A 19,864-nucleotide genomic window follows, 5' to 3' on the forward strand; every position below is an offset into this window, starting at 1 on the left:
TACAATGGTGTACGAAAAGACACAATGACGAAAAAAAGACACAATGATGTGCGAAAAGACACAATGAAAAAAGACACAATGATAAGCGAAAAGGTAAAATAATGTGCGAAAAGACACAATGACACAATGACGTGATTTTTGTTTTAAATTTTATATAACAAAAATCATACTCATATTAAAGATAAAAAAACGCTTGTTATTATGATGATTTTTTAAAAAAAAAAATATCTTACGAAAAAGTTATAAACATTCTAAAATGATGGGGGTACTAACATGTGCCTTGCATGTGGAGAGAGAAAATGTGTACAATTACCGCTATACCCTTTTTCTTTTGGTCCCCACTTGACACATGTCAATTATTTATGGCTTCTCACACTTCTCATTTTTGTTACCCTTTATAGAATAACTTGACCCTTATAATAAAACCCAACAAGACTATATTAACCGTTATAAAAAGCTTTGTTTTTAGTAAGATTGGCTCACAAGACTATATTAACCGTTATAAAAAGCTTTGTTTTTAGTAAGATTGGCTTGTATGAAAATAGTCTAACTCTACTATAAATTCCAGTTTACATGTTACTTGTAAGTTTAATTCTCATGCATCTTTATGTTAAATCACAAACCATTATAAGTTGAAGCATTGAATTGCAAGTTGAGAACTCGTCTAGATTGGATGTTTAATAATTTAACTAGTTTGTTTATTAACACATTAACATAAAACTGCAGATAGCATATTCAAAGATGCCTATTGTTAGGGAGAAGGCTGCTGTTGAATTTGTGAAGGTTACCGAAGAGATGCAATCGTTTAATGCGTATGCTGAGTTGCGTCTTGAGAGGATGAACAAACGGCATTTGGGTGCAAGGCTTAAGAGGGCTGCAGCAGCGGAGAAGGAAGAAAAAAAAATAGGTGAAAGAGTCTTGTTTGCTTGGTTTGATTATTATGTCATGAAACTACTTTGATTTTTATTTTGGAGTTAGATGGTTTGTGACTTTGTGTTTTTATTATTTTCTAAAGTTTAAACTTTGTTACTCTATAACCCTCGTATTTAGATCAACTATTTATATATTGTTTTTGTGTAAAAAAGTTGAATGTCACCTGATCATATATTGATGCCTTGTGTATGTAACTTGGTTTGATTATGTGTATATCACAGTATTTTTTCTTTAATTGATCGTGTTATCGCATTGTGTGTATGTCACAATGTTTAGGTTTGATTGATTGTTTATATGGTACTGCGTATATGTAACTTGGTTGTATATTACAATGACATCAAGAAGTTCAAATAAATGTCATTCGTTAATCAACTCACATATATAAATGGATTAAAGAACATGATAAACCCAAAATACGTAGAGAATCGAAAGAAAAGTCTTATACGCACGCACATGAATCTAAACATAAATACAACATATTAATCCCATGTATGATACTGTGATGAACATGCAAACACCACTGGAACAAATACACTTTCTCAAATCGAACATGGCCGAGCTACATGACGCAGCAAAGACTATCGTCATCAAATCCTCTTCCATACTTCATAACTGGTTTTTCAAATATCTCATCTGGTTCTTCAACTTCCTCAACTGCTTCCTCAAATGTGCTACTTGAAACAGTCACCTGATTCTGCATTAACATCCAAAATATTAAGTAAAAAAATACTTAACCAAACCATCATAATAGATTAATTACAAATTTCGCATATTTACTATTACTGATTTTGAAATTTAATTTCACATTCAATTATGAAACATTTGTGCATATAGAGGCATAAATAACTAAAAAATTAACGAGTAGGGAAAATAACTTGCTTGATATTGGAGCGCTCTTTCAAGTTTATACACCACCTCGGCCATTATTGGCCGTTCTTTTATGTCTCTGCTTAAACATCGATAAGCTATTGCAGTAAACTCTTGTAAAGAACGAGAAGCTATTTCACCTTTTAGACTGGCATGAAGAATTTCATGTATATTGTCTTCTTCGTAATACGTCCGCACCAATCCTGTCAAAGGCTGACACTTATCCATGTTATTACCAATACACAATCTGCCACACAATACTTCAAACAACACAACGCCGAATGAATAAACGTCAGACTCTTTTGTTAACAACCCTGTCTCCACATAGAGTGGATCACAATACCCAATAGTGCCTACTGCGTTAGAAACAAGAAATGTATATTGTTGGTTAGCGGGGCCAAGTTTAGACAAACCCAAATCTGAAATCCTAGCATTCCAGTTCTCATCCAGAAGGATGTTGGAACTCTTAATATCTCGATGCAATACTCTTTGGTGGGATACACCAGGACTATGAAGGTATGCTAGTCCGTGAGCTGCCCCAATGCATATCTTCAGCCGTTGAGTCCATTTTAGATCGTCATTGTTGAGATACGAGTCAAGACTTCCCTTAGACGCATACTCATATATAAGGATCTTCTCACCACTCTCGTCACAAAAACCTAATAAAGAAACAATATTGTCATGTTTGTAAGTAGAGAGAGTAATGATCTCCTTCCAAAATTCGGGGTTTCCTTGCCCAAATTTAGTATCTAAGCGCTTCAAAGCAACAATCGTACGTATATTAGAAAGAACTAGTTCTCCCTTATATACTTTCCCGAATCCTCCACCCCCGATGCAATTCTTGTCAGCAAAGTCGTCGGTTGCTAATTTTATTGCTTCTAGTGGTACTTTGAGATGTTCAAACTTTTCTATGACATGCATCATTTTTGTTGTGATGGTTGATCAACTAAAAGAGAAATCAAATCAGCTCTAAAGAATTGAAAGCGAGGTGACTAATTGAAGGAATAGTGTATATTGTCATCCAACTCATCATATGATCAACCGGTGGCCAACTCATAATTGTAACAAGTATTGTATATCTAGTTGGCACTACAACCCGTCTTGGATCTAGAATATTGAAAATATATAATTCCTTGCCTGTCCTATACATTTTAAATCCCACAACGTGGATTTTTTAATCGTGTGGGTCAACGTTTTAATTAATTAGAGGTGGTTGTCGTAACATGTACCATGTAATTTACAAACAAAACATTTTTACTAAATGAATTTAAATAAATCTGAAGGAGCATGTAGAGTAGCTGGTAGGTTGACTGAGCAAGACAATTTGATGATAGCCCTTCCTTTTTTTTATTTATTTAATTATTATATATTTTTTAGTTAACTTAAATAATATTTAATTATTATGAGGGGCTTCAACTATTATGCATAAAACTGGAGAAAACCTTAGTGTCTACGTGTTGCTGACTTGGCATGATAATGAGCGTTTTTAGCCCCTCCACTACGTCACATGGTTGTCGCTTGCTAGCAAACATATCTTACACAGATGATCCATCTAGTTTAACATATCTTCATGTAAATTGAAACGCTAACTTCTCATTGAGTATCATTACATGAATGATCTATCTAGTTTAACACTTTCATCATCAAACCTTAATTTAATTTCTCTCCTCTACATATTCTCTGTCGTCGGTCTATCATCTCCATCACCGGTTAACTTTCAATTACCTCTCATCATCGTCAACCTCCCTCTCACGCATCAACTACCATCGCCACCTACAACCACCAACCCTTCTTTATTAGATTTCTCCTGAATTTCCGAATGAACACCGATTAATTGGCCACCGATTTAGATCAAGTTGCCTTGGCCTTACTTCCTTCTTTATTTGTGAAACGTTAACCGGGTCAACCCGTTTTCATCTTAAGTACTCATACTACCACCACAACGCCAACCTTGATTCCATGCCAATCAGGTTATATCTTCGTACAATTAAAATTTAAAAGAATAGTTCATGAATATATAGACGAAGGTAAATGAACATAATTGAACAAAGGTAAATGGATGTAAGTGATTATATATGATGAACAAACACAAACGAACACAAAAAACATAATACAAATATAAATAAACACTCTTAAATGAACATAAACAAATATAAAACAATAAGTAGATGATTGATTCAATGTTTCATCAATAAAAGAATATAAACGAACATAACCCCAAACAAATAGATCAAATAGGTTTGGTCATATTCACAATATTAGAACGAAAAAAAACCTTAATACAAAGGCTAAAAGCTAGTTAAATAATAAAAAGATATTTGTTAACAAGTGAAAGGAGAGAACCGCGGAGATCGTCCTAGTGGTTTGTTCAAATTTAATATTTAAGTCTGAAAGTTTAAATTTGCTATTTTTGTCCCTAAGGTTTCATTTACGGTGCAATTCGTCCATAAGTTTACGTTTTCAATGCGATTTTCGTCCCCGTGGTTTGTTAAAATCTGCTATTTCAATCCAAAATATGTTAACGTAAAGAACGAAAATTGCAATGAAATGAAACCTTAGGAACGAAAATAACAAATTTTAAACTTTTGGACTAAAATTGCAAATTTGAACAAACCACATGGACGAAAATCGCAATTCACTCAAGTGAAAGTTCAAATGTTTAATAAGCAATAAAAAATAGTCTCACAATGGGTTGGGCCACGTATATATTTCCTAACTGACAACAAATACCAGTTAGGCTATGCGTAATGGGGCGGCAAATCCAGGCGATTAGGGCGATTTTCGGGGGGAACACCGCCCCCCGGGCGATATTCAGGCCAAATGGGGTGGGGGCGATGAGTTGTTCTCGCCCTGCATATCTGTGTGTTTTGTTTGTTTGTTTATATTATAGTATATATATATGTGTGTGTAAGATATATATATATATTACTATTTATAGCCCATACACCATTACACCCCAAAAACAAAAACCCACCCTTGCTGACTGGGCGCCACATGGCGCAAAACGCTCCAATTTGTAGCCTCTCCACTACACATAGCCTTATTAAACTGATGGAGAAGAAATATGTTTGTAAACGATATTAGTTGTATGTTAAAGACCGGCTATAAGATTTTAGATAGGAACCAGTTGTGACCCTTTTTCGGTAATGGGTTCAAGGTCGCTTCCTAGAGTTTAAATACCTCGGTTGAGCCTTAACAGGCAACGAAACATATAAGCTAAATTTATTTCGGGTTCAATAGCTTAATGAATTATTAAGGTATCTGGCCCATTTTATAATAAGTTAGTAAGATCCATACCTATTTATAAAAAAAAATCTATATATATATATATATATAAAGAAATTTGGCCCCCAAATTACGTTTCTCGGTGCTTGGCCGGTCATAAATGGGTTAATAAGGCAGTGCTCATAAGGTTATATTCAATAGGTTTATAAGATTAAGCAGTTATTAAACGAACCTAACCGGTTACAACGGTTAATGGTTTTCCACTTAGAAACCCGTTACGAGCCTTAATTAACAGATTATATACATATGTGGGCTTACCAGAGTCCAAAGTGCTTCTCAAGGGTCCTTCTATATATCTAGCCCTAGCAGGCCACACGGTTGTATAGGCATTGTTTTAGGTAACTTAGTTGATTACTTTAAAAAACTTGTTTCACAAGTTATTAAAACTAACCAATCATCACATATCTCCTTCTTTGGACGGCGTTGATTCCTTTGGCTCAGACTTGGCACCTCTCTTTGTGTCGACATACAAGTAAAATTTGTCCTCTGTCTTCTGTTTGTTAAAACCTTATTTTTCTGTAAGTATTAACTTCTCTAGTTAGCTACTTGCCTGATACTAGAAAACAGAAGGAAACAAGGGTCTAGTTTGGTTTAGAAACGTGAAACCGTTCAATGTGATCACATGTTTTGTTTCAAGGTCGTTTACTCGTTTTCATTGGAAATTTTTGTTCTTTAGGTTGAGAAAATTTTAAACTTTTGACGGTATACATAGTTTATGATTATACTTGAAATCGATCACGAAAAACTAAACCAGACGATAGAGTTTTGACTTGTGTAACTTTATATATCTGTGATAATGACCGAGATGTCCATTTGACAACCTACCCAAAATGTCCATGCTAAATTATGTCGACCTGCTGACTTTTAATCATTAATTCGCTGAAAATTTGAGCCAAACAAATTCTCCCACTTGTCCTAAAAGCGAAGAAATTATTTTGGTGTCCGACAAGTTATTTTGGCGTCCAAAATTTTCGGTCTCTAGGTTGAGAAATTTTCAAACCTATGGTTTAGTTTATGGTTTATACTTTAGATTAGAAATCAGTCGCGAAAAACCGGACCATAGGATTTTGACCTGTGTAACCTTTTATATTTTGCTTGTATCTTTTTTAAGTTGGTACTTCAAAGTTTTAAGAGTTGTGAACATTATCGCTTCTTTATTTTGTTAGTATTTTATATTTTCTTTATTATAAAGCCTAACAAGACCATAAGTGTTTGGTTTACAATGGTCAAAAACTGTTTAATTCCCATCTTTACTGTTAAATCACAATACCATTATCATTTGAAGCATCAATTAATCATTATATAGCAATAATCCATATAAGTTGAGAACTAGTCTTGTCATGTTTAATAAATTTACTAGTTTGCTTATTAAAATATGTATAAAGCTGCAGGAAACATTTTAAAAAATGAATCAATCACGAAGACAAGAACCTAAACCAGCCAGCAGTCTATCCAAACCTCACAGGTACCGCTCTTTGGAAGGTTTACAAACCAATGTTCAGAGGCTAAAAACCTTCAAGGCTAAGTTAGTTGTCTTCTCAAGACGTGCAAGAAAGACAAAGGTAAACGCGATTAAGTGTTTGGTTATTTTTAAACTACTTGTTATAATTGTGTGGTTAATCTTTTTTTTTTTTTGCTAATCAGGCGGGTGACTCTACACGAGAAGAGCTTGCAGCTGCTACTCAGGTTCAAGGTCCGGTATTGCCTATTGTTAGGAAGAAGGCTGCTTTTGAGCTTGTGAAGGTTACTCAAGAGATGCAATCGTTTAATGCTTATGCTAAGTTGCGTCTTGAGAGGATGAACAGTCGTCATTTGGGTGCAAGGCTTAAAGAGGGCTGCAGAGGCGGAGAAGGAAGCAATGAAATAGGTGAAAGGTTCTTGGGTTGATTAACTTATGTCTTAAAACTGTTTTGAATGTTATTTTGGACTTAGATGGTTTGTTTTTTTATTTTCTAAAGTTTAAACTTTGTTTTGATATGAGAAAAAAATGGTGTGATTAGCACCAAATTCAGTTATTTGGGGTGGTGAAAAAGGTTTTTCATTCTCTACTACTTCTGAATTTTTAACAAAGTATTAACAGTTAAAAGTATTTCTGGGGTGGTGAAAAAGGTTTTATTTGATAATTATCTATTTATCTTGTTTTTTAGTTTTTTGAATTATTTGAATTCCATCTACGTAGGATTAGAACTAGAAGTTTAAGTCTGTTTATATAAAGTTGTTTTGGTGATTGGAAGAACTTGGTTTATGATATTTGATTAAAGATAATTGTAAACGTAAAACTTGTCAATTGGATATTTCGGTCAGGTAATTTGATTATGATCAATTGTTCTTGAGCCATTTGACTAAAGCCGCAAATTCAGTATCATTTGATATCGGAACATATATAATAATTATGCAACCTATGTTTATGATTATGGAAAATTTTTCAATGTTCTCAAATCTTTTTTTTTTTTGTTAAGTACTTAAGTATAACAATATAATAAAATGGAAAAGTATACTATTTAAGTGTTAAAAACCATTGTTAAGTAGATAAAACAAAAATTGTAGCCTTTCACATTTCGTCTTTTTAACCATCTAAATCGTCATAGTTATTTCTATGTTACACACAATTATCCAATCAGTGATTTAGTTGATAACGGGTCTATATCTCTTCCTGTACTTTATAGGATAAATTAAATCATCAAAACTTAACACGCAAGTATCGTGAATATTGTAACACAGCCAGCCATGGCTGGTCCTGGGGATTTATATACCTCGGTCGAGCCGAAATAAAAAGACCCATAACCTTAACGACAGTGGCGAAGCTTGGGCATACACGTCGAGAGGCCGCACTCAATATGTATAAAAGTATAAAACTTTCATAAACCAGATGAGGGTGAGCTCAAAATTTCGGAGGGGGCAGGGCCACTACTGGCCCCAACTAAGCTACGCCATTGCTTAACGAGTAACACAAAAATATAAGCTAATTTTTCTAATGACAATTAACGTTAACAATAAACATTTATCTATTTTAATAAAAGACTACTTGATTTTGCCATTTGTCAATCATATAGCCCTACTCATCTTTTTTTTTTCCAGCATATTTCAATATACGGTCCCTTATCTTTAAGTAATTTCAATATATGAATTCAAGTTTTTTTTTTTAAATGTAACTCTTAATCGGTTCATTCATTAACATTAAATGGTGAAATAAGCAAATAAGGAAATTTCAACATTGAAATTGCAACCACGTTATAATAAAATGTTCAAATCACATGTAATTACAAATTAAAGAAATAAAGGCACATCATTGTCTAAGAATTTGGATTTGTATGATAATAAACTAAAATTTGTTTTTAAACTGGGATTTGAGCAAAAATGCATAATATTTTATATAAGATTTGTTTCAGATTTTGATTTAAAATTTTCTCATATGCATTTGAACTCAGGACAGTATATATTTTCTTAATTTTCTCCAAACATTTTATATAAATATTGCAAACATGGAGAGCACCTATTACATAAATCTTGGTGTTTAGTTTTAATTAATTCATTGAGGTTAAATATTATAATTACAATCCATATGTATAATGATTAATATATGAACTATATGTCATTTATTTATTTGAATTTTTATGTAATATAAAGGGTTTTAGCAATAAAAAATCAATATTTAGTTTTCAATATTTTCTTCCATAACTCATACCAAAATGTTTCAAAACATATATTTCATGACTTGATTTATACTTTTTATACATTTAATTTAATATGCCTTATAATACAAATTACTTATTAAAAACATTCAAATTCAAAATTTAAATTTAAACCAAAAACATCTGTTTCAGACCCATTCACTATTTTCTCTTTGCAAAAATCATTTAGGATATTGAAACCTAGATTTATAGAATATTGTTTTCATTAAGTTTTTACATAATTTCAGTATTATATTAACTTATTAATTTTATTTTTATACAAATACAACGAATTGGGGGTTACATTAGTGTTTTCTGTTGGTTAGTACATAATTAAATTGTTTATTATGGTTTATATTCAAAATAATAAAGTTATGCACAAAATTTTAAAAAAATTACAGTCATAACATTTATTATTCGAATATGTTATAAAAAGGTCATTAAGATTCACACGTTAATCATAACATAACTTAATAGAAATATTTATTATTTTTCTTATTATTTGTAACTTGATCGTGTTCCTCTTTATATTTAAAGGATATTCCATTTTCGTATTAAATGTAAACACAATAGTTAATCATGTTAAAAGTCATTTACCTGCTTACATAAAATCGAAAATCTTTGCTGCTTCTTCTTCTTCTAAAAGTTGTTTATATATATATATCGATTAATTAAGTATTCCAACAATTTTCCATAATATTAACTAATAAGTAACAACACGAAATTAGTATTCAAAATTTAAGCATTCCTTATCCAATATATTGAACAATTATAAATAAGAGTCATTAGCTTCACTTTATGCAACTTTAAATCTTCTAATTTGCTAACTCAAAATAATCACTGTTATTTGAGCAATAACTTTAAGGTTAGTATGTCTTCGTCATTTTCCTGTGAAGTACACTCATATGAAATGAAACAAATTGTTTTATTATATTTTAATTTTCGATTTTGTATGTTGCTTGATTATACAACTTTTAATTGTATAACAAGAAATGACTGAACTCCCAACATTATTATCAAGATAATATAACTCAGAAATCTTGATACAAGTTTACAACTCTCCTACATGACCCTGTACTCGATTAAGCATTTATGATATTAAAACAACTTAGCTTAAAAGTAATCTCATAAACTCTAACTTGATCATTAAGAAAACCCCCTTAAAAACCCATTAAGCCCACAACCAACTTAATAAAGCCACTTGGGCCGGCCAAATTAAACCACCTATCTCACGCGTTGGGTGCCTTGCTCGGCTGATGCATCAGCCTTATTGACAGCCAAATAGGTGGCAATAAGGATGAGTACATGCTCATTCTATACCAGAATAAGCCTTGGTGGAAGCTTCTAATTGGCGGGATTTAAGATCGTTATTGAAGATGGACTTGGAGAAACCTTCTAGTTAATTTTGTTAGTTTGTTACACTAGTAAAAAAAGATAAATGGACACGTTATATTTGTATAATTATTTTGTATGAGTGTATCATTTTCAATGGTTGGTTGGGCTATGGTGGTATACTCAAATGCTGGGAGAGAATAGTCATATATGGCATTTGAATGGTGAGAATTGTGAGAATGGAACATTGCGCCCCTTCGTACCATTTCACACATGGCGTGGTGAGAATGGTCCCAACTATTCTCTTTCTTTGCGAGTTAGGTGGCAAATTTTTATTGGTTTAACCTTTTTTATTTTTTATGTTTTATTAATACAAATATATTAAAAAATGGGAAATGAAAAAAGATGTGCACAACACATATTGAGTGAATGAGTGGTGAGGGTAAATGATTGAGAACTTGTTGAGATGGCGCCAAGATGCAAAATGGTGGAAAATGAAGAATGATATGCACAATAGATAGTCTTAAAAAAAGGTCTAAACTCCTCATTTTATAGGAAGGTGGGTACAACAATCCAACATAAATAACATCTACAGAAATATTCTCATTTATTTTAAAGTCACAAGATCATTATTTTTTTCACAAATTATATCTTTGTTAGCGGAAAATTTCTTACTTCACGTGCCTTTAATCCAAGACATGTAGGCGTTTAAGACAAATTATCACTTTTAACATGTTTTTCTTTTGTAAGTTGACGCTCTTCGCAAGCTATTGTATAAGATATTATATCTATTTTAAGATTTATTTCATTTACATATATATTGGGTATAAATAATATTTTAACAAGTTAAAGTTAAAAGTTTACACACAAACGCATCTTCCGTTGTAGTCTAGTTGGTTAGGATACTCGGCTCTCACCCGAGAGACCCGGGTTCAAGTCCCGGCAACGGAATTTTTTGATTTTATTACGTTTTTTTATTAAATAAATAAACTGCACAAAAATATTCCCAAAAACATGGGGTGAGAGAGGCTCGAACTCTCGACCTCAGGATTACTCAGAAGCTATGAGACCTACGCGCTAGCCCTCTGCGCCACCACCCCAATTGATGCCACGGTTTTGTAAGAAACATATATAAGGTACATGGTATCTATATTGACAATGTGGGATGATCAGGAAAAAATGTTTGCAGGTGGGGAGAAAGCTTTGGAAGCAGAAGAGGAGACATAGGGATGGAGGAGATTGGGATTCTATATTCTATAAGAAATTAGCATGCAAATAAAAAGTTGTGGTAAAAATATATATTGGCATATTGCCATATAGGTTTGTTGCCATATGCTTTTTTATGAGCCATGACAATTAATATTATATCATATTAGCTTGTACTAATAATTCTAAGTAACATACAGGACAATGTGGATTATATATTGACTATTTGTGGTACACCCAAGTCTTGATATCTCATATGTGTTTTATTATTGTAATATTAGATATCATCAAGCAATTAATACTTGAGATGATACGTGATGTTTATCAAAAAAACAATTTCTTGAATCAAACATTAATACATTACTGATGATGCGATCTTTATTCAAAGAAGACAATGTAAAAACTTAAAAGCGGGGCCAATTTTGGGTACAACACAATCTTGAAATAAGAATCATTAAACATATGCATCAGGGTTTTTGAGTAGATAGCCTTCCACAACCTTGTAAAGCCCTAAAACCTTTTCTTTTCCGGTCTTTAGCTCTTCTTCTTTGATCTCAAAATCACCACGTGTGTAAAGTGTTGTCGTCATCTTGGAGATACTCCCACCATCGGGTGAACCCTCAAACTTAATATCGTAAGACAACTTTTCAATCTTGTCTGATATACCGTTTCCTTCGATCAAAGTGTACTTGTAGGCAAATGCCTTCTCATCAACTTCATCGATTTGGTGCTTGGCGAAACCTGCAAACGAAAATTGGGTTGTGTTTAATTGTGTTCTCAAAGAGCCAAATCAACAAAGTACATGTTAAATGCGCTAAAAGTTTCACATATATATCTATTACATTCAACCTCCTCCTAAATTGCTTGATAAAGTTGACCCATAGAAAAATGTTTGTGCATCAGCCCAACATGACCCAAATTGAATTAATAAAATATTGCAGAGAGTCCCAGACCTTATATCGAGATTTAAGTGGATACGTTTGTTTTTCTAACAAATTAGAGTGTCTATCTTGGAATAAATATAACCTTACCTCCAGCAAAATTAATCTGCTTAATGCTTCCGGCCCCACCGTCACCTTTAATAAATTCGATGCTTTTTATAGCATCTGGCAAGACTTTTGGAATTAAATTGTGTGAGTCGAGAATTGAGGCTTTGAAGATTCTGGCCGGAGCGACCGGTGAAGTGTGCTCATCGGTATATGTCAAGACACCCATGATTTAGAATATTCAAGGCTAAAAGATGTTTAGTTTGTTAAGTTGAGAGTGTTTTTGGCAATGGAGATGGATGGTTGTATTTATAGGTTCAAATTGAGCATATGTTTGTTTAGATTTTGAAATGGGTGGAGCTATGTAATGCTGTACTTTGTGCAAGTGTATATGTACCTTACATTAGCAAGCTCATGTTGGGCCCAGGTGAGTATACACATTCTATCTCTTGTCCACATTTGAAATGGGCATAAGCATAATGAAACATTCAAAACAAACAAAACTAAGCATAAGTCTCTTAACACATTTGGTTTTAATTTTAATATTTTTGGCTTGTAATGTGTGCTTGTATGTGAATGCCATCAGCTCTTAGGTGCTGCATACAAATATTAAAACAAACATTTGTGATTAAGTATGTGTAGTAGTAGTAGTAACTTATGACCAAACACCTGCAAATAGGGTTATTTAAGGATTTGAATACATCAATGGAAATGATAGCTAAATATGTGACAATAAGACCAAGTGCAAATTCATTCTAGTTCGTAATTGGTGATTTGGGGTGAAAGCTTCTTATGTCGATATTCAAGATTCTCGAAGGTGATACTCGTGAAAATTTCTAGTTGTTAATATCGTTACACTAGTATAAAAGATAGATGAGCAATGCCGAATTTGTATAATTATTTTAAAGTATTTGGTGCATCAAATTTAATAGTTGCTTAACGGTGTGTCACTTAGAGCCTGTTGACCTGTTTCCTTTTTGAGTTTCATCGTTTGACACATTATAGATTAGGGATGAGATCGGGATCGTACCGGTACCGACCAGTCCAGGTCCCAAAAATCTCGGTCCCGAAAATCGCGAATTCTCGGTACCGGTACGGGACCGGAATCAAAGGTAAAAGTTCGGGAAATACCGGTTCTGTACCGTACCGGTCCCGGTCCCGGTCCCGTAACGGTACCGAAACTCAAAACTTTGTACCGATTCGGTACCGACGGTACCAAATCGGTACCGATTTCGGTACCGGTCCCAGTACCGATTTTGATCATCCTTATTATAGATAAAGATAAGTTAAATCTTCCCATTGTAATTGGATACAACTTGCCACTTGTGATTTCAATTAAAGCATTCTCAATTCTAGTGATCTTTACTTTAAAGTCACCAAAATCATCAAACTCCTTACAAGTTGTCACCTTTAACACATTTTTTATGAGATAAACTTTCTTCACATCTTATAGCATAATAAGATATTTTATCCATTTAAGTTTTATTTTCATATAAACTAGATTTTCACCAGGCGCGTTGCGTCGGGGCAATTAGAAAAAACCTCAACGTTGAAACATGGGTGTTGGTAAAACCCGATTGTTACGTCGGTGAGTTGATGCGAATTTAGTTAGTATCATTTACGATATAGACGTCATTGGTAAAACGGTAAAACCTTAGCGTCCAAAAAATATATTTTTGTCAAACTAACATATAAAAAAGATAATATATTTAAAATGAAGTTTGTTTGGTCAGTAAACCCGGACGGTGGTAAAACCCAAACGTTGTCAGTCTGGTCATTGAGGTGGTAACAGGACACGAATTCGGGCGGGTTCTGCTATATACGTTACGGTACCAGAGCTGAACAAGAGAAAAAAATATATATAAATGGAGTGGACCAGTGATGTCGGTCGGTAAACTCGGGCGTTGGTAAAACTAAGTGTTGTCGATCCCGAACGTTAAGTCTATGCGAATTGAGGCGGTTTTCGTCACGCTAACAAAACGAAACAAAAACAAAAAACAATATTGTGTGGACAAGTAAGGTGCCGTCAAGTGGCCCAATGGTGACTTAGCGGCACCAAACTTGTAAATTATATATAACTAGTTGGTGTACCCGCGCTTCGCGGCGGGTTCGTGAAATCGCTCAGCAGTTTAAAAAATAATGATGTTACAAATATCGAACTTCATTAAAACAACACCAACAATGTCAAATAGTAGCTGGTTTGAGTTGTTAATTATGGTGGTAGTAACCACAACCTGGGAATATGTATGTCATGTCATTGTTGTGTGTATTAAGCTGCGACATCTCTTTACAGTTTTGAACTAATGTTCTATTTCAGCAGATATGTCTTGTCATCCTGGCTTTCGGTTCTGACTGAAGGCTTTAACAACAAATATGTAGCTAAGTTTTCGCTCTAACAAATCCTAGTGTTTATGCTTCTTTTCTTGTTAGATATGTCCTGACTCAAAAACATCATATCTAGCATGCTGCAAAAAAGAATGGATAGAGAGAATATTTTAAAGAATTTACCAACAAATGAGTCAATTATGGTTGTTTTATAAACTTACTCAGATTTGTTTAAAAGTCAACCAAAGTTTATTAGACGTTCTTTTAAATATCGTAAAGAAAATCTTTGCGTGAAGGCATAAGGAAAAATACCTTCTAACCTCTTATGCCGAAGCAATGGCAGCGACTTCTCTTTGTTCGCTTTCTGGCAATCTGTCACGCTACCATGTAAGGTAGCAAACCCCATCGGCGAAGTTTATTAGTTGTTGTAAATCGGGCATACAATCGGAAAAACATAACTAAGAGTTGTTGGACTTACCTAAGGCAGTAGGCTGATTCGAATTTCGCTACGCACAACCAAAATCATTAAGAATTCATTCTATCTCCTAAGTTTTTAGTTGGGCCTTCCCTCTGTATCTCCATTTCACATTTTGCATTTCCTTAGGGCTTTCTCTGTTCAAATTTTACTTCTACTATACAAATCTGAATATTTAAATATGTCAATGCATTAATTACATAATAACTCATCAGATTATGAAACTAAAAAAAGATTAAATAATTGATGAAATCAAATTATACCTTTAGAGTTGGAATGCCTCTTAATCGCATAGCCTCTATTTGGTACATATAATGCTTTCTCATACACATTTCTCGGGAAGTTTGATGCGTAAGCTGAAAATAACCCACAAAATATATCAGTTCATAATAAAATGCAGCTTCATTTAATATTATTTGAAATGAAGTGTATAAAGCTATAGAAGTTGTTGTATTTATTAAACATCAAATGTCCACACTTAAGTTAGAAACAATCTTATAATCTTATCAAATAAAACAAAATCTAATTCGTTCTGATTATTAAAAAAAATTGTAAATGAGATTATGAATATTTAGGGTTAAAATTAACATATGGAAATTTTCTTATGTGAATGTATGGCACTACAACACTAAATTAACTTTTGTTCATTTACTTATATCATATAAGTAAGAAACAAAAAGAGAACTAACCAGAAAAACCTTTTGGTAACATGATATAAGTTCATCCACAATATCTCATATTAAACCTTGACTTGAATCATGTTTGACAAATTATCATAACTTCAGTTTACTCACATTTTCTTATTACATAGAATCAACCGGTTATGTTCGTGTCCATTAATTCAACAAAATATTCTTATTTTCTTATTTTTTAAACTAATTACAAAATATAACCAGTCAATCGGTATGATATACTAAATGTAAACCTAAACAAAATCAATCATGTCCTTGAAGAAAACAAACAAACAAAAATCTCCAATTAAACAATAATTAGGCAGACCAGAGATATGTATACGCATTCAGTTTAATTAGTTTTATGTGTAATCATAATGAACAGAACATAACATAACATAAGGTGATTCAATAAACATGAACACCAACAAAAGCATAAACTACAAACTCAACTCTTTCAATCGAAATGCACAAAAACAATCAATCATACTTCCCAACATCGGAGCATCTCCACCACCACACGATCGTCTCCTAGGGTTCTGAAGAAACACTAATTGACCCCGGGCAGATTACGGATAATCTGGGGGTTAAATAGATGTTTCCCACGAGGGGTTAGGTCCGGCAAAGATGGTTCTTCTGATGACCTGCAAAACAGACACCGTGAGCTCGTCACTGAGAAGGGGGGGTACCTCCTTGTGACCACCCTCCGGCGTGAGAATCAGACTAGATTGCTCTTGAATATAAGTGTATATTGAGAGTTTGCTAGAGAAGATAAGATAATGAGATATCAGATAATGTAAGATAATGTAATGTGTCCATACCATTCCAAGGTGTTGGAGTATTTATAGCCGAAGGTAGGTTTCCAAGAAGGTACAGCCGGCTGAATAGTATTCCTGTTCTGCCAACTGTGGGCTACGCACATGCCATGCTGGTAGTTGGTGGGTAGGCAGCGGCTGATAGTGACCAGGCCGGCTGTGTACTATTCTTTTCCACCAACTGCAGGCTATGCACGTGCTACGACAGGTTGGTGAGTAGGCAGCGGCTAATAGTGACAGGGGTTGTTGAGTAGGCAGCGGATGATAGTGACCAGGCCGGCTGTGTACTATTCCTTTGTCACAGTGAGCTGTCGCTGCTTTGGTCAGACCTTTTGTCCATACCTCGTCAGGTACAGTACAAAAGGTCCTCCAGTAGCGTACGGACTGGCTCATTTGGGCGGGAGTATTCCCGGCTTTGGGCGGGAGTGTTCCCGGCTTGCTCACTCCTTCTTCAGGTGACATTACTGAATTATTTAAGAGTTAAGTGCCTTGTGCGTGTAGCCTTGCTGCGCGGGTAGCCTTCCCTGATGGCTAGTATCCGTTACTGTGGGAACAGGCGGAGTACGTCGACCATTGGGAGGCTTTTCCTGCGGGAACAGCTTGCGTACAGCGCGTAAGGACGTCACGTCTCTGAGCATGGTGGGTCCTGCGGATCCAGTTGGTTTCTGCGCAGACGTCTCTCTTCAAGGTGAGTCTTGCGAGTTTAGCCTTTGCGCAGACGTCCCTGTTGAAGGTGAGTCTTGCGGTTTCAACTGCGCAGACGTCCCTCTTTGAGGTGAGTCTTGTGGGTCCAACTGGGCTCTGCTGGGACCTACCTCTTCAGGTTCGCAGATCGAAACCGGTTACAATCGGTGGCTAGGGAGGCGACAACCGGCGTCATAAACCCAAGATTTAACAGCCATGACTTCCCAACACCGGAGCACTGCCACCACCACACGATCGCCGCTTACGTTTCATAAATCAAACACGGTAACAATCGGCGATGATGGCGGCAGGCGGTGGAAACCAATAGACAGGAATCAAAGGTTATTGTGGCAATTGATGGCGAGAAGAACCAAAATGAAGAAAAGTTGGTGGAAAGATAGAGTAGTCAGCATTGCCCAAAACAAACAATCAGAAGCTGCCAACACTAACGCTTAAAAGGACTTAATACCACACGCTTGAAAAACTGTCGGGCTAGCACAGTAACATTATGTGAGTAACAAAAACTTTCAATTTAATATATATATGTATATATATATATATGTATATATATATATATGTATATATATATATATATATATGTATATATATAGGGAGAGGATCACGAAAGAACTCCATTTTATGGAGAAAACTAGAGAACTAATAATGAAATATTTTTTATTTAATTAAAAACAATATTTTTTTAATTTTTTTTCTTTTATCCTTTTTATATGTTGTTATTCTTCATCACAAAAAAAATAAAATAAAAAAAAATAAAAAAAATTAACGAGTAATGCATATATGCAATACACCGACTTTTTTTTATAATGCATATGTGTAATAGTGTGCATTTTGATATTTGAAATAGTGTTGAATAGCATATATATATAATTGTTTGTATTGTTTATTTGCAATAGTGTTATATTATATACAAAAATTAAAAAAAATCGATATAGTGCATATGTGCATTAGTGTTGTATTACATATATGCGATAATGTGTTTTGCATACAATTATTAGTGTCGTATTTGCATATATTCAATAGTGTGTATTGAATAATGCAATTGTGTTGTATTATATGCAATAAAACACTATTGTATATATGCAATAGGCATTAGTGCACATATGCACTACAGTACTACACCGACAAGTTTTTTTTTAGTATCAATATCATCTTATTAGAATGGGGAAAGAAAAAAAATCACAAAATAATTTTTTTTAAAATAGTTAAAAATAATTCTCTACTAGTTCTCTAGTTCCCTCTTTAAAAGGAGTTCTCTTTAGATCCCACCCCTATATATATATATATATATATATATATATATATTTATATATATAATAGATAATAGTTTAAACCCTACATTATTTACAAATAAACTTTCATTGTCACTAGGTGTCATAGCCTGCATGATGCATCGGGCTGATGTTATTGGCAATCGTATAACATATTAATCTGAGTGGAGCAGTTGCTAGTTGAGGTGAATTTGATCGTTGATTGTTTATGACACCGAATATAAATCAAAAGGAAATTTTGTTGATCGTTAAATACAACAAATTAATATAACAAAAATTGTGGATTGTGGTGGCGAACACGACACGAAATTGATCGGTATCAGTTACGGTACCGAAAGTAAAGCAACAAAATAATTTTGTCTACACCACAAATACAACAAAGTAACATGTTTAAAACAAAAAGGGAAAAAAAAACAATGTGAACAAAAAACCACATAATCAACAAATAATAAACCCTCAAAAAGTAGCACAAAATAAATCCGCATTACAGCGAAATAGTATGAGTTCAGTCGGTATTGACGTTAAAAAAAACTTACGCGCTGTGGTGGCGAACCAAGAGAATTCACTTAACTCATGCGTTACGGCGATGCACCAAAACGAATTCGATTGCTAAACAATAATATAAAGAAAAAGAATAAAAAACGTATCAATTATTAGAACCAAATCACCAATAAGCTTGGGGTCCATCAATGTATTGAGAATAAACAGAAAAAAAATCTATTACCCCCAGCTAGCATTAGTTGAACGCGTTGCATGTATAGTATAGATAGAAATTACGACTTAATATACACCTAACCATCACACCAATAAACAACCTTTGTTAATGGCTAGACATAAATTCACTTAAAGGCTATGTCAAATTCATAGCAAAAATTTGTGGCACCAACAAGTCATTATTTATCTTATATATATATAATATATAATTAATTAAAATTTTGTCATACATAAAATATTAGTAACAACAAAGTTATCATGATCAATCAATTTTAGATTATAAAGATTCTAAGGATGATTATATCATCAATGTTTAGATAATTTGTTTTTGGGATAATCATGTTTTTTTTTGGATAAACATGAACTAATGATCTCAAATGACATAATATTAATTGTTTAAAAGGTATGATATTTTATGTGTATAAATATTTTTTTTGTTAGTTTCATGGATATATTATCATTATTTAGGGTTGGTAATTTGGAATATGCTTGAAAGAACCTTATTTGTCACACACACAACTATATGTGCCTACATCAAGAGTTACAAGCAAACATACATGTTACCTTATCAAATGTTACATGCAGACACAGACTAAAGATTTTAATTTTTG

At 33.7% G+C, this 19,864-nt stretch overlaps 1 protein-coding gene, 1 non-coding gene and 2 pseudogenes across 3 annotated transcripts; 2 read left to right on the forward strand and 2 right to left on the reverse strand.

Moving 5' to 3' along the window:
• Positions 1 to 1,492: 1,492 nt before the first annotated feature.
• On the reverse strand, positions 1,493 to 2,724 carry LOC143571344 (putative receptor-like protein kinase At1g30570 pseudogene; annotated as a pseudogene).
• Positions 2,725 to 6,491: 3,767 nt separating this feature from the next.
• On the forward strand, positions 6,492 to 6,983 carry LOC143571345 (large ribosomal subunit protein eL13y-like; annotated as a pseudogene). Its single transcript, XR_013142079.1, has 2 exons — positions 6,492 to 6,647; positions 6,730 to 6,983. The product of XR_013142079.1 is annotated as a large ribosomal subunit protein eL13y-like (transcript).
• Positions 6,984 to 10,966: 3,983 nt separating this feature from the next.
• Positions 10,967 to 11,039, forward strand: TRNAE-CUC (transfer RNA glutamic acid (anticodon CUC)). The gene has a single exon. It is a non-coding gene; the product is annotated as a tRNA-Glu (tRNA).
• Positions 11,040 to 11,723: 684 nt separating this feature from the next.
• LOC143571320 (major allergen Pru ar 1-like) lies at positions 11,724 to 12,576 on the reverse strand. The gene is made up of 2 exons (XM_077056779.1): positions 12,326 to 12,576; positions 11,724 to 12,035 (listed from the first exon to the last, which is right to left on the reverse strand). The coding sequence occupies exons 1-2, from the start codon at positions 12,507 to 12,509 to the stop codon at positions 11,749 to 11,751; spliced, it is 471 nt and encodes a 156-aa protein (XP_076912894.1). The 5' UTR covers positions 12,510 to 12,576; the 3' UTR covers positions 11,724 to 11,748.
• Between the last annotated feature and the right edge of the window lie 7,288 nt (positions 12,577 to 19,864).

This window comes from Bidens hawaiensis, unplaced genomic scaffold, assembly GCF_021521415.1.
Source record: "Bidens hawaiensis isolate Kalapana, Puna unplaced genomic scaffold, B.hawaiensis_p1.1 tig00025353_1, whole genome shotgun sequence".
NCBI classification, from domain to species: Eukaryota; Viridiplantae; Streptophyta; class Magnoliopsida; order Asterales; family Asteraceae; genus Bidens; species Bidens hawaiensis.